Raw genomic sequence first — 14,675 nt, 5'->3', positions numbered from 1 at the left:
ATAATAAACAAAAATGGTCAAAGTTGTCCTAAATTGGTAGAAAAAAATAATCATAAAAGATAAAAAAAATATCTCAAGGGTATTCGGTTTGCAAGATTGTATTCGAGGTTAAATTTGTAGTGTGTTTGGTTCATGAGATTCAACCCCACAACTCAATCCTAGATGAATAATTATGGGATAATTAGTCATAGCTAACCACCTCCTATGACTAAAATAATCTCACAACTCAATCCTAGAGTATATCTTGGTATTCCCTCCGTCCATAAGTAGTGGGAACATTTTATTTCGGCACGTAGATTAAGAAAATAGAGAGATGAAGAGAGAATAAAGTGAGAGAGTAAAGTAAGTGAGAAGAAATGTGTTGACTTTTACTAAAATGGGAAATGACTCCACTACTATTGAACGTACAAAAATAACAAAATGACTGTACTACTATGAAACAGATGAAGTATTATTTTATCTTGAAAACCGAACACCACCCAAGCGAATTCAAATAGTTCTTATTTTCACAAAACATTCACTAGATACCAAATTAACATGTCACTCGTGACATAAATACACAGAACTTTATTAAACAATATTTAAATTTCAGTTTCAATTCATTTCCTACTTTTGAGCATTTTTATAAAACATAGAACTTGGGTAACATGTCACTCGTTACATAAATACACAGAACTTTATTAAACAATATTTAAATTTCAGTTTCCATTCATTTCCTACTTTTGAGCATTTTAATGAAACATAGAACTCCCAAGTCCCATCTCATTTTTATCGTTTTGTTACCAAAAATCAATCCTCTCTTTATTTATTTCTATTTTATGAATTATAAATAAAACATAATTAGTCAGCATAAATACGTGTCAGCTTAAAATATTTAATCCTAGAATTTAAAAATACAAGTTGAATACTTGGGTTTTTTCTTTTTTTGTTCTAGACCACGGATAACATTCCTCGAGTGTACTGAACTTTTTTATTCCGCATTTGGGAGAGACGCATGACCCTCATGCATCTCCTTTTAATGAAACGCATGATGGAGATGCGTCTTTTATAGAGACGCATGAAAGACATGCTTCGTTAAATTTTTATTTTTTTTTCTTTATTTTTTCTGAAAGACGCATAAGCGCTATGCGTCACAGGCAAAGACGCATAAGCGTCATGCGTCTTTCATTTTTTAAAAATAAATAAAATAAAATAAATAAAAAATGAAAGACGCATGACGCTTATGCGTCTTTCAAAAAAAATAAGAAAAAAAAAAATTTAACGACGCATGTCCCTCATGCGTCTCGATAAAAGACGCATCTCCGTCATGCGTTTCATTAAAAGGAGACGCAGGAGGGTCATGCGTCTCTCCCAAACCCAGAAAAAAAAAAGTTCTCTACGAACACGAAATTTAAGTTGTATTCTTAAAAAAAAAAAAAACCTTGAATACTCCTACTTTCCCACTCAGTAGCCACAGAGTCAATGTCACTGCCACCGTAATTTTATCGACTTATTTTCTGATTTTCATTACACACATAATTTTATCCATCTCTCTCTCTCCCATCGCCCCAACTCCGAGCAGATCCGATCGCTCCCTCCCTGCGAAATCACCGAACTGCCCCTGCCGCCGCATCAATGGAGGAGGCGCTGGAGCTGGCGCGTGCCAAGGACACTAAGGAGCGAATGGCCGGCGTCGAGCGCCTCCACCAACTCCTCGAAGCTTCTAGAAAGCCGCTCTCCCCTTCCGAGGTGACGTCACTCGTCGACGTCTCCCTAGATCTCTTGAAGGACAACAACTTCCGTGTCTCGCAGGGCGGTTTGCAGGCGCTCGCCTCCGCCGCCGTGCTCTCCGGCGAGCACTTCAAGCTCCATTTCAATGCGCTTGTTCCCGCCGTGGTCGAGCGGCTCGGAGACGCCAAGCAGCCGGTTAGGGATGCCGCCAGGAGGCTGCTGCTCACTCTCATGGAGGTATCAGCTGTTACTGCACTTATGCTTTGCTTTTCAAATTTTGTGCATTTGGTAATGGCTTTAATTGTTGTTTTTGGTTCTTCTTAATTGGTTCCGTTGCTTAGGGTTTTAATAAAATCGCAATTCCGTGTGATTTATACCTTCTTAATTTCCCCCTGCTACCTATTGCAGAAATTATCCGCATCTAGTGTTTACAAACTAGGTTAATTTGGATTCCTATTTGATTAACAAAAGGTCAATTTCACTCTCTATCTTTTTAGCAATATTAATGGAACCTGAATCACCAATTGTTCTTCACTAACCTTACTCATACATTGTTTCTCGCATTAAAGCCTCTTGAGTTGTTTTATTAAAATGTGCTGATATGACTTCACATCATACAAATATCTTAATTTTTATTCTGAATGAACTAAAGTAAGGAATTCTATGTACAACAATAGATTGTATGAGATTCATTCTGAGATTGAGAGTGTCAACTCTGCTGCAGGTTTCTTCACCAACAATAATTGTTGAAAGGGCAGGATCTTATGCTTGGATGCACAGAAGTTGGAGAATTCGAGAAGAGTTTGCTCGTACAGTCACATCAGCGATTAGTCTCTTTGCATCTACAGAACTGCCGCTTCAGCGTGCCATTCTTCCTCCTGTATGTTGACTCTATTCATTGTTAAGTGGTGTAGGCTTACATTTTAAATGAAGCTTACTCATGGTTAAATTTTTTTTTTGCATGATTATGTTGAAAAGAATGAATCACCTAATGTGCTTCTTGGATCAGATTTTGCAGATGTTGAATGATCCAAACCCTGGTGTTAGGGAAACAGCAACTTCATGTATTGAGGTTAGGAAAGTTGTTGTGTATTGTTTCTCTCCTGTACTCCCAACAATGATAGCTTTTTTTTACTGCTGACACAACCACATAAGCTTTGAAGCATGAATGTTTATTAAATCCAGATATCTTTTGTTTAGTTTAAATGTACATGGTTATAGATGTCTTACATATTTAGAGTAAAATAGTGCTGTTGAGTTCAGAAAATAGGTTGTATTATCCATTTTGAACTTTGAAGTATCTAGGCCGTTTGGTTGTGGACAATCAATTTCACATATAGGTGTTTTTTCATTTAAATTTACATTATAGGTGTTTTACATATTCAGAGTAAATAATGTTACTGGGTTTGGAATATAGATACTAGATAGTATTTCGGGTGGATCCATTTTGGAGTATCTAGACCGTTTAGGTGTGAATCCATTTATGATATGCATCTTGTTCCACCTTTATCCTGCAAATTTATTGAAGTTTATGTCTTAGTATGTGTACTTATCTTTTCATAGTTTAAGTATATTTAGGAGACTTGAGTTAGTAGTTTATCTTTCCTAGTTTCAGTATGTATAGTTGGAGTGTTTAGTATAGTCTATAAATAGGGTGATGTTTCTCAGTTCAAAGTGTCCATAAATTTAGTTGTTGCAGCCAATTATCCATCTTCCCTGCCTTTACTCCTTTTAATTTCACATAAAGGTATTTTTAAGTTTAGATATAGATGGTCATATGTGTCTACATATTCAGATTAAAATCATTCAGCATGGTTCGGACTTCGGAACATAGATTGTAATCCAAGTGTATCCATTTTGGATTATCTAGGCCAGTTAGGTGTGAACATATCAATTTCTTGCTGAGCTATGTAGTACATTCAGAATACACTGTTATTCTTTTTGCTATGTCCTTGAATCGTCTTGTTTTTTACTTTTGAATTCTGTCTCATGAACACGGGATATACAAGTTAGTTAGCTACTATCTGATGGTTGCCATCTGGTTCTGCATGTTCCTCTGACAAGGATCTGGAAATAAACTTAGCTGTATTCCTGATTTATTTACATCTGAGAGTGTCATTTTATTAACACTGCAAATACGATTAAGTCATTCACCTTGTAATACGGAGTGAAAGGAGGATGCTTGGGAGACTGTTGCCAAGATATCAGCATATGAAGCATATCACACCATCGGCATAATAAATGTGGTTGAATTGCAAATAAGGTATACAACGGAATGATTGTAAGAGATTGAAATGTTTATTAACAGGTTCAACAATACTTTGAATTCATGACAATATTCAGAGGGACTTCCTTCTTTAACTACATCACATAATAGATGAAAAACTATAAAGAGAGTCCTTACACTTTTTTTGATTCGACACTTGCCGGAACCTTTTTCAAAGTACTTCTATTATGATTCCCCTCTTCTCTAATAGACTAGTAGTCTAGTACATGTGGTAGATATATAAAATGACAAGCAGTTAACTACGTTCATGTATTCAACTGCTCAACATTCTCATGCTCAAATAAACAACTAAATATATGTAGGTTCCTACCCCATGTTCTCCTGAAATTGCTATCAATTGCCCTTTGTCGAAACAACCTTCCCTCAAGGCTAGGATTGAAAATTAAACCCGTTGCACTGTCCGGAGGAGGCTCATACTCAAGCTTGAGAACATGAACAACTGTGGAGAATCATTGAAACTCCAAAGACTGCACATCAAACTGTCATGAGTGAATTCATATACACTCCTACTATTACCTTATTGGAGAAGCAATTCTTCACTTGTCTCTGCATCTCATGATCTCCAAGTTTTGTCAACGCTAGCCGTAACCAATTGGTGGTTGATTGGAGAGAATAACACATTATTGCGTTTAGTAAGCCTTTTTAGAGCCGATACCTTCTTTACTTCTGACATGCTCTAGACCTTGGTGATTCCACTTAAAGGGTTTACTAGATGTGGTTGTGGTGATGATATGGTGCTGGAAAGCAGAGGTGATGTTGGTGCCACATTGGGAGACACCAGGGATGTCTTAAATTGTGGTTGTGGTGGTAGCGGAGGGCTGGACTGCAACAGAGATGTTGGCTCCATGTCGGTAGACTAGGTTAAAGGAGTGCTCACTGCCTCGTCAACTAAAATCTTGATGGGAAAGGGCTGGGCTGCGAACGTTGGCGCAGAAGTCGTGCTTCAAGGCACTCGAGGATATCAGACTAGAGGACTGCACGCCCATCTAGAGATCAACCTCATCCGCCTTCCCCGATCCTTCAGTTTTTGTCTTCGGGCATTCCACGCTCACCACGCCATTTGATACAAAGTGGAAGGCGAATGCTCAGGAGTGTGTTGCCAAGATATCGGCATTTGAAGCATATCACGTCGTCTCCATAGTAAATGTGATTTAATTGCAAATAAAGGTCCAATTAATGCACCAAACCAATTTTTTTCTCTCCAATGAAAATATTCATCTTTCTTTCTCTCCCATTTTAATACTCTCACCCACCTTTTTTCTCTCCAATTAAACACATTAACCAATAACTCCTGAAACCCTTAGCCGACCAAGAAATGTGTCATCTTAGTTGGGACGGCTGGAGTATTAGTGAACAAAGTTACAAAAAAAGTAACTGTAATATTATATAATAGTCGAATTAGGGTTTAAACATCTTAGCTGGGACGTTTTTCTTGCTTGTTATGCCATGCATTTTAGTGCTTTAAACTTCACTAAAACTAATCAAGATGGAAGAAAAAATAAAAAGTTTCTGATCCTTGATTTAGGCAGAGGCAGTATTTCTCTACTCTCTAGATAAGATAAGACTGACAAAAGGCTCCAACTTTAAAATCAATAACTGATGCTTATGCTCCTTGTATAGTGGAGACGGGTTTCTAGAGGTTTGACACCAACGACATTGTGGGTGGTATCCTGTGAAAAAGGAGGGAGCATATTATGTTTTAATTGAAATTGATTTAAATTGATTTGTTTGTTTTTATGCAATTGGTGTCAGAGAAGCTGTTCAATCTGTCTTATTATCAAATGCTGAGCTGAACATTGTTATGAATATAGTGATCATTTTATGAATTTCGATTGTGCTTAACAATCTTTCCTTTTTAGCTGGCAGTTTTGGTGGTTTGACCATAGACTCTTTCAGTAATTCACTACTTTACTACTTTACCATTCATAGAAATTTGGAGAAGTTTAGGGCACTAAATGTGTTGTTAGCTTGAATTGAGTGGTGTTTAATTTGCTCTTTGTGAATTGTGATATGCTGTAAAAGTAATCATATCTAATTATCTTATGTCAAAAAGTCCTTTTATTCAGGGTGATGTGATTTCGTGAAGCTCTTGCTTCAGGAATTTGTTGCATTTAAAAATATATATGTACCATTCTATTTCTAGATGCTTTCTTCGGTATTGTTGCTCTTGACCGCCTGCTTACCTAGTGGTATAGTTTCTGAGCTATAGAGCCACATTTCCTATTTTTTGAACAATCTCAGGAGATGTATACTCAGGCTGGGCCTCAGTTCCTTGAAGAATTGAATCGGCATCATCTACCCACACCAATGGTATGTGTTGGTCAGTTTTTTTAAATCAATAGAATGAAACAGAACATTTTTGTTACCCTTAACCCCTTTTTAACTGATTAGCCCTTTTAAAGAAAACAGAGGGTTGAATGGTTTCTTAAATGCTTTGTTGTCACACATTGGCTGCAGTTAAGAGATATTAATGCCAGATTGGAAAGAATTGAGCCCAAGGTTCACTTTTCGGATGCTATTGTAAGCAATTACTCATCTACCGAGACTAAGCCTACAATGCATAATCCAAAGAAAAGCAGCCCAAAGGCCAAAAACACTTCACGTGAGATTTCTCTCTTTGGAGGTTAGTACTCATGACAGTTCTTACCTACAGAATATTTTTTCAATGCATAGTCATCTAGCTATTCTTCCTTGTTATTTTTAAAGAATTTAATATTTGGTAAGTCATAGCTTTAGATCACGTGTTATAATATAATCTAGTTATTTTTCTTAGTATATGAAGGTATGCCTTAAAATGTCTGAGGTTATGTATAGACAAATTGCTATCCATAAAACCTGTTTACAAGAATGGGAAACATAGTCATTCTCTTTATACTTTACATTTTTACATAAATGACAACATATATATCTACTTCAACTTTTGATAACTTTTTGTCTCTTTTGACACTGAGCAGGAGATGGTGACATCACAGAAAAGCCTGTCGAACCTATTAAAGTATATTCAGAAAAAGAGCTTGTAAGGGAGTTTGAGAAGATAGTTTCTACCTTAGTGCCTGAAAAAGATTGGTCTATACGTATTGCTGCCATGCAGAGAATCGAAGGCCTTGTGCTTGGAGGTTTGTTCGTTTCTAATCCATAATCCAAGCCCTGGTGCCAATTCTTTTTTTTTTATATCAAAACCAGTATTGTCTCAGATATAAAACTTTATTCTTTATGCTACGAGTACAGCCTCGTAATATGTGGAATAGATAATTTCATGTTATGATACAGAAGTGAATAGTTCCTGCTGTAGTAATGCTGTCATATAATTATGATTTTGACAAAGTAAAATCATTTTGTTGATTAGGATTTACAGAAATGGTTACCATTCTTTTTTAACTGAGCAGGTGCAGCTGATTACCCTGGTTTCCAGGGACTTCTCAAGCAGCTGATTGGTCCTTTGAGCACACAATTATCTGATCGGCGCTCTAGCATTGTGAAGCAGGTTTGACCCTATGTGATCACTTAGACATTCTTTCTATAAGAGTGTTGGCATTTACATTAAAAAAAAATGAGACTATGATGAATTACTGATCATTTAACATGACATTCAATTTTAAAATGTTCACTACTGGCTTTTCCGAGGAATTTCTGAGATGCAAATACATGCATCCTATGGATGATCAGTCAATGGTTTTTTTCCCAATGCATACCTGAAAATTTTTTGTATTTTTTTAAATGTTGACTGAAGTTTTATCCATTCGGTCTTTTCACTTTTGTAATTTCCATTTGCTAGGCATGCCATTTGTTAAACTTCTTATCTAAAGATCTGTTGGGGGATTTTGAGGGATGCGCTGAGATGTTTATTCCGGTGAGAACAGCTCTTTGTACACATTATGATGGTTGATACAATTAATCTTGCCTCACAATATCCTTCCTGTATTTAGGTGCTTTTCAAGCTTGTTGTCATAACAGTGCTTGTAATTGCAGAGTCAGCTGATAACTGCATAAAGACGGTAATGCTTTAATGTTGTAGTGAGGTTGTCTTTAGTTTTTTTTTAATTAAATAATTTTAATATCCTTCTGATATTTGAAATATATTTTGATCTATAGATGTTACGCAATTGCAAAGTTCCTCGTGTACTTCCCCGGATTGTGGACTCTGCAAAGAATGACCGCAATGCTATACTCCGTGCAAGGTATTATTCTGTTCTCTAAGTTTCTAGTCTGCTGTCTTATACTCTGTATACAGTACAAAGTATGAAGGTACTGGTTTCTTATTTTCTTAGAAAACTATTTTTTGTAGGTTGTACTGATCCCTCGATTTCTTATAATAGGTGTTGTGATTATGCACTTCTTATACTTGAATATTGGGCTGATGCACCTGAAATACAACGCTCGGCTGACCTCTATGAAGACCTTATCAAATGTTGTGTGGCTGATGCAATGAGTGAGGTTTGTGTCCTCGAACTACGTCTTTGCATCAGCATGCATCAGCATTCATATCACAGGTTTACAATAGCTGCAGGCATGCTTTACTTTAATCTCACGGGCTACATTTCTATAATAGGTGCGATCTACTGCAAGGACCTGTTACAGAATGTTTGGTAAAACTTGGCCCGATCGCTCCCGGCGTCTGTTCATGTCCTTCGATCCTGTTGTTCAAAGGGTACACATGTATTCCTGCTTTTATTTGAACCCTTCAGTTATTGTGAAACCATTAGCTGAGAAATAATATCTGGTTCTAGGTAATAAACGACGAAGATGGAGGAATGCATAGAAGACATGCTTCACCTTCCATTCGTGAAAGAAGTTCTAACATGTCACTCTCCTCTCATACATCCACACCTTCAACTATACCTGGTTACGGGACTTCTGCAATAGTTGCAATGGATAGAAGTGGTAGTAAATCATCAGGGACGTCTCTTACTTCTGGACTACTACTATCTCAAGCAAAATCTATGGGCAAGGGTGCAGAGCGTAGCCTAGAAAGTGTGTTGCACTCAAGCAAACAAAAGGTTACTGCCATAGAGAGTATGCTGAGAGGCATGGATATATCAGAGAGAGGCCGATCCTCCAGTTTGGACCTAGGTACTTAGTTTTGTTCCCTTATCTCAATCTTGACTTATAATTTATATGGTCCTCTTTTGTATCGATATTGACTGTAAAAAAATTGCTCCACTCCTGCAGTACTATTATATTAGTCCCTTTTGAATGGCTGATGCTAATTATCCAGAGTCTTTCTATGACTATGAATGGTTTAGCTATTTATTTTCTTTCCCCTAGTGCAGGAGTTGACCCTCCATCATCTCGTGATCCACCATTCCCCCTCGCTGTTCCAGCATCAACTAGTCTTGCAAATTCTTTAACAGATCCAGTATCTGGTATGTCTAAAGGAAACAATCGCAATGGAGGGTTGGTGCTTTCTGATATCATTACACAAATACAGGCTTCTAAGGAGTCAAGTAAACTATCACATTATAACAGCATGGGAAGTGAGCTTCAGTCTTCACATTCTTCTTACTTGGCCAAGAGAGCTCCAGAAAAGGTACATGATAGAGGATTTGCTGAAGAAAATTCGGATTTTAGAGAATCAAGGCGATATATGAATTTTCATGATAGGCAGTACTTAGAGACACAATACAGAGATGCTAGTTATAGGGAGTCACATAGTAATCACGTACCAAATTTCCAGCGTCCACTTCTAAGGAAGAATACTGCTGGGCGAATGTCTGCTGGCAGGAGGAGAAGCTTTGATGACAGTCAGCTCCCACTGGGCGATCTCTCAAGTTATTCAGACAGCCCAGCTTCTCTTACTGATGCTCTAAGTGAAGGGCTCAGTTCTAGTTCAGATTGGAATGCACGGGTGGCTGCATTCAGTTATATTCGTTCTCTTCTGCAGCAAGGGCCAAGAGGTATTCAAGAAGTAATGCAGAGTTTTGAGAAGGTCATGAAGCTGTTTTTCCAACACCTGGATGACCCGCATCACAAAGTTGCACAGGCAGCCCTTTCAACTCTTGCAGATCTTATTCCAGCTTGCAGAAAGCCATTTGAAAGTTACATGGAGAGGATTCTACCCCATGTGTTTTCTAGGTTGATTGATCCTAAGGAATTAGTGAGGCAACCTTGCTCAACTACACTGGATATTGTTGGCAAAACATATGGTACCGATTCTCTCCTACCTGCTCTGTTGCGTTCATTGGACGAACAACGGTCTCCCAAGGCAAAATTGGCTGTTATCGAGTTTGCTATTGGCTCATTTAATAAGCATGCTTCAAATTCTGAAGGTTCTGTCAATAGTGGCATCCTGAAGCTATGGCTTGCAAAATTAACCCCACTGGTTCATGACAAAAATACAAAACTGAAGGAAGCAGCTATAACATGCATAATATCTGTTTATACTCACTTTGATTCAGTGGCGGTATTGAACTTCGTTCTTAGCTTATCTGTTCAAGAACAGAACTCCTTAAGAAGAGCCCTCAAGCAGTATACTCCTCGCATCGAGGTAGAACTCATGAACTTTCTGCAAAGCAAGAAAGAGAGACGTGGCAAGTTCTCATATGATCCTTCTGATATGGTTGGAGCATCTTCTGAAGATGGCTATAATGGATCATCAAAGAAGAGTCAGTTGTTTGGTAGGTATTCTTCTGGATCCATTGACAGTGATAGTGGGAGGAAGTGGAACTCTGTTCAAGATGCATCCTTAATCACAGGTTCTATGGGGAACCAAAAATCTGATGATACACAGGAGAATTTGAATCATCATTTGTTGGAGACTAACTCAAATGCTGATCTTACAACTTCAAACTACAAAAGTTTAAAATATGCATCTAATATCTCCAGTGATAATATGGGATTATCAGCAATAGATAACCATCCAAATGCAGAGGTTTCTTTGACACCACGTTTGGACATCAATGGACTGAGTGGATCTGATCATCTGCAGAAGTCTCTCGACATTGGGGTTGACAATGAGCATTCACCTGAACCGCTACTAAGTTTTCCTAAACTTGCTTCTTTAAAATTGAATTCTTCTACAGAAACAGGACCAAGTATTCCTCAGATTCTTCATATGGTGAGCTTTTCTTCTGCTTGCTTGAATCAAAAGTTTAAAACTTTGCATCTGCTACTCTCCTCCAGTCCATGTTCTCATTCTTTAAAAAGTAATTTGAAGTGATAGGTCCTGGAGGTTCTCAGTGGCAATGTTGGCCTGAAAGTCTTCAGTCGTATCTTTCTTAGGCTTTCTTTATTTTTGGTAGGTATGCAATGGGAGTGATGACAGTACCTCAGAAAATAAACGCCATGCACTTCAACAGTTGATTGAAATCTCCATATATAATGACCACTCTGTCTGGAACAAGGTATGTTATATACTTGTATCCCATCTGGTTATGCTTGCTAGGTGGAAAATCACTATATTGTGAATAGCGCAAAATAAGGATTGACAATAGATTATGTAGAAGTGGCTATTATGGCCTTAAGAATTCCCACAGTTATCCATTCATGGTGGAAGATAAGCAATAGATTGCTTTACTTGTAAAAGCACTGTTGCTTAGCTTCCTTCTTCATGGTTTGATTGTCATATTATGTTAATCATCCAACAACATTTTGCTTCTGGTTACTAAACAAATGGCATATTTCAGTACTTCAATCAGATATTAACATCTGTACTTGAAATGCTGGATGATTCCGACTCATTAATTAGCGAGCTGGCTCTGACACTCATTGTTGAGATGTTAAAGAATCAGGTCCGTGGTCTAGCTACATCTCCAAAAATTAGTACTTGTCAATTTGTATGTAACTACACTCTCCACATCCCTGTGCACATTTTTTTCCTCTTTCAGAAGGATTCAATGGAGGATTCTGTTGAGATTGTAATTGAAAAGCTGCTTAGTGTGACTAAGGACAATGTTCCAAAGGTACATGTATTTCCTGAAGCTCTATGTGCTTTTCATACAGTTCTATCACTCTGTCTCATTCTTCAATATACATTTAGGTCTCCAATGAATCAGAACATTGCTTGATGATTGTGTTGTCTCAGTATGATCCATTCCGGTGTCTAAGTGTAAGTTTATTTATGATTTATATACATGTCTAGTTTCCATGGTATATGGAATCGAATTTTAAAAAATTCCTCCATCGTTTTATTCTGTTGTGTTGCAGGTTATTGTGCCTTTGCTTGTGACTGAAGATGAGAGAACTCTTGTGACATGCATAAACTGTTTGACAAAGGTAAAATCCATGAAGAATTCTTAAAGTTATGATATAATCCATTTGCTTTCCAATTTCTATTCTATCTGAGGAATAAGATTAGCAGGAAGTGGTGGTACATTTTTATTTTTTCAATTGTTCACTGTTTCTTAAGACTTCGGCATCTAAGGATGTCTGATCTATATAGTGTTAGTTTTCCAACATCACAGATTTACCAAGGAGACGTTATAAATTTATGTTTATGAAATACACTCTCCATCCACCATAAAATGTCATTTTGCCAGAAATTGATGTCCACAATAAATATCTTTTGTCACTTTTACTGTTTTGGTAAATGGGCCCCACATTCCGTGCCGAGTCAAAGTTAGACAATATATGGTGGACGGCGGGAGTAGGAACTGGTCCTTGAAGACACAAATGCATGAGGTTCTGCATATATTTGCTAAATTTCCTGACTGATTTTAAGGAATTTACATCTGGTGATGCATTAAGAGTAGATGGATTGGAATGTCCAATTTGGTAGTACTTGAATGATTCCAGTTGTTTTTCAAATCAGTATGTATGTCGATACCTTTCCCCTTGTCATTGAGCCTTTTGTCCCTCATCATCTTCTTGACTCTACCAAGTTTAACCAAAAAAATATCCGATACAAGGCAATGCAACTGATAATATGATATATGGTTTAGTTTTTCCCAGCTTAAGTGGTAGTGACTGATGACTAAAACAGGGGGGGTCCTATATGAGGGACATAAAAAGTGAAACGAAATGGCTAATAATTGGCCAAAGTAGATGTACATTTCAACCTGATTGTGTTACAGGAGAGAAATGGAAGGAGATGTGGAAGGGGTTCAAAATTGCAAGGTTTTCTTTTAAAGAATTCCCTATCACCAATTAAGGGTGAAATATCCTGTAACTGGAAACGATCTTAAAATTCCTATATTTATTTTCATAATGAGTGTTGCTATAGATTTAATTCCATTAGGCCCAACCCATCAGTAGTCCAGACAGACGTTAACTATGCTTTCAGATATAAGAATATAGTTTGAGTGGAGGTTTTGCTATAATGACTTAACACAAGTCTTCTACTGAATGAATTTGGAATCAAATTCATGATGATGTACGAAAAAGACTGCAATAGGTGTTTAAGTATTTAAAGCTATCTAATACTCCCTCTGCCCCACTCTTAAGTGACAAATTTTCCTTTTTTTTGAATGTCATACTCTTATTGACACATTTCCTAAAATGGAAACATCATTATTTCTACTTTATTCTCTCTCCACTCAACTCACTGAAGAAAATTGTATAAAATCATGTGCCGAATAGGAAATGCTCCACTTAGAGTGGGACGGAGGGAATATGAAAATGGCCAAATTAAGTTAATAGATGTGTGTATTGGAATTGGCATATTGATTTATTCTAAATAGCCAAGACCTTGTTGACCTGACTATTGATTATTATATGAATCACTGAAGCAACATTAATTATCTTTTGTTTGTATACTTACATTATGTCAAAGCATCTGTGACATGGTGCAAATTCTTAGGAACAATCTATATGCTGCAGTTAGAAAATTTTTGGGCATTATATACAGCCTAAGAATGTCCTGTTATTTTGCAGCTTGTGGGCAGGCTCTCTCAAGAGGAACTGATGGCTCAGTTGCCCTCATTTTTGCCTGCTCTTTTTGATGCATTTGGGAATCAGAGTGCAGATGTCCGGAAGGTAAAAATAATTAATCTCACAAACATGAATTCATCAATTCCACATATCATGTTTGTATAGTATTCACTCACATTATACATCGTCTTAAAATCGGACAATGAACTTTTCCTAATATGTTGGCAATTTGCAGACTGTTGTTTTCTGTCTGGTGGACATATATATCATGCTGGGGAAAGCATTTTTGCCGTATTTGGAAGGGCTTAATAGCACACAACTACGGTTGGTGACGATATATGCAAACAGGATATCTCAAGCGAGGACTGGTACTCCAATCGAAGCTGCCCAATAATCAGCGGATTCAAATGCAGAGGCTTTGCGCGTTGCTTGATGATTCTGGTTAATTTTGATAATTTCTTCATTTTGTTTGTGTGCGTGCGTGTATATTGTGTGTAATCTGTAGGTGATGGGGGTGTTTAGTTGTAATTCTTTTTATAAGATTTAATCTATTTGTGCGCATTGTCAGCTTGTTTGGTGGTGTGGAAGCCTACATTGTGATGTAAACCCATTTTGTATGTGTCTATAATGAAATCATTTTTTCCTATTACACATAATATCTTAGCTATTTATGATTTAATGCTATCATCTAAGAAGCCATCAACAATGATGCCTTCTTTAAGGTCACATCGTGTCGACAAGCCAACAAAGAAAGGCCATGCCGGAGAGAGAACAACATTTCACCCAATTGGACATTGCATGTGACAGGTTAGAGCATTGAAATACGAATGGACGATTTATTGTTATAGTTTTAGAATTGAAATACGAATGGACG

General features: G+C 37.2%; 1 protein-coding gene across 1 annotated transcript; it reads left to right on the top strand.

Annotated features, from left to right (window-relative positions):
• Positions 1 to 1,475: 1,475 nt before the first annotated feature.
• Positions 1,476 to 14,450, top strand: LOC121743483 (CLIP-associated protein-like). The gene is made up of 21 exons (XM_042136785.1): positions 1,476 to 1,947; positions 2,435 to 2,590; positions 2,720 to 2,782; positions 6,239 to 6,307; positions 6,455 to 6,620; positions 6,952 to 7,113; positions 7,384 to 7,481; positions 7,773 to 7,847; positions 7,924 to 7,992; positions 8,090 to 8,175; positions 8,314 to 8,431; positions 8,547 to 8,645; positions 8,725 to 9,067; positions 9,268 to 11,051; positions 11,236 to 11,337; positions 11,620 to 11,724; positions 11,821 to 11,895; positions 11,973 to 12,041; positions 12,140 to 12,208; positions 13,805 to 13,906; positions 14,037 to 14,450. Exons 1-21 carry the CDS (start codon positions 1,615 to 1,617, stop codon positions 14,193 to 14,195), a joined length of 4,302 nt encoding a protein of 1,433 aa, XP_041992719.1. The 5' UTR covers positions 1,476 to 1,614; the 3' UTR covers positions 14,196 to 14,450.
• Positions 14,451 to 14,675: the final 225 nt, after the last annotated feature.

The sequence above is a fragment of the Salvia splendens genome, chromosome 8 (assembly GCF_004379255.2).
Source record: "Salvia splendens isolate huo1 chromosome 8, SspV2, whole genome shotgun sequence".
Classification (NCBI taxonomy): Eukaryota; Viridiplantae; Streptophyta; class Magnoliopsida; order Lamiales; family Lamiaceae; genus Salvia; species Salvia splendens.
This window is presented reverse-complemented; position numbering and strand designations above follow the sequence as displayed.

Excerpts from the sequence above, each read along its gene's own strand:
- LOC121743483 (XM_042136785.1), top strand. The coding sequence starts at position 1,615 with ATGGAGGAGGCGCTGGAGCTGGCGCGTGCCAAGGACACTAAGGAGCGA. Across the intron at positions 6,308-6,454 it reads ATCATCTACCCACACCAATG|TTAAGAGATATTAATGCCAG; the intron begins GTATGTGTTGGT and ends CATTGGCTGCAG. Across the intron at positions 8,432-8,546 it reads TGGCTGATGCAATGAGTGAG|GTGCGATCTACTGCAAGGAC; the intron begins GTTTGTGTCCTC and ends TTTCTATAATAG.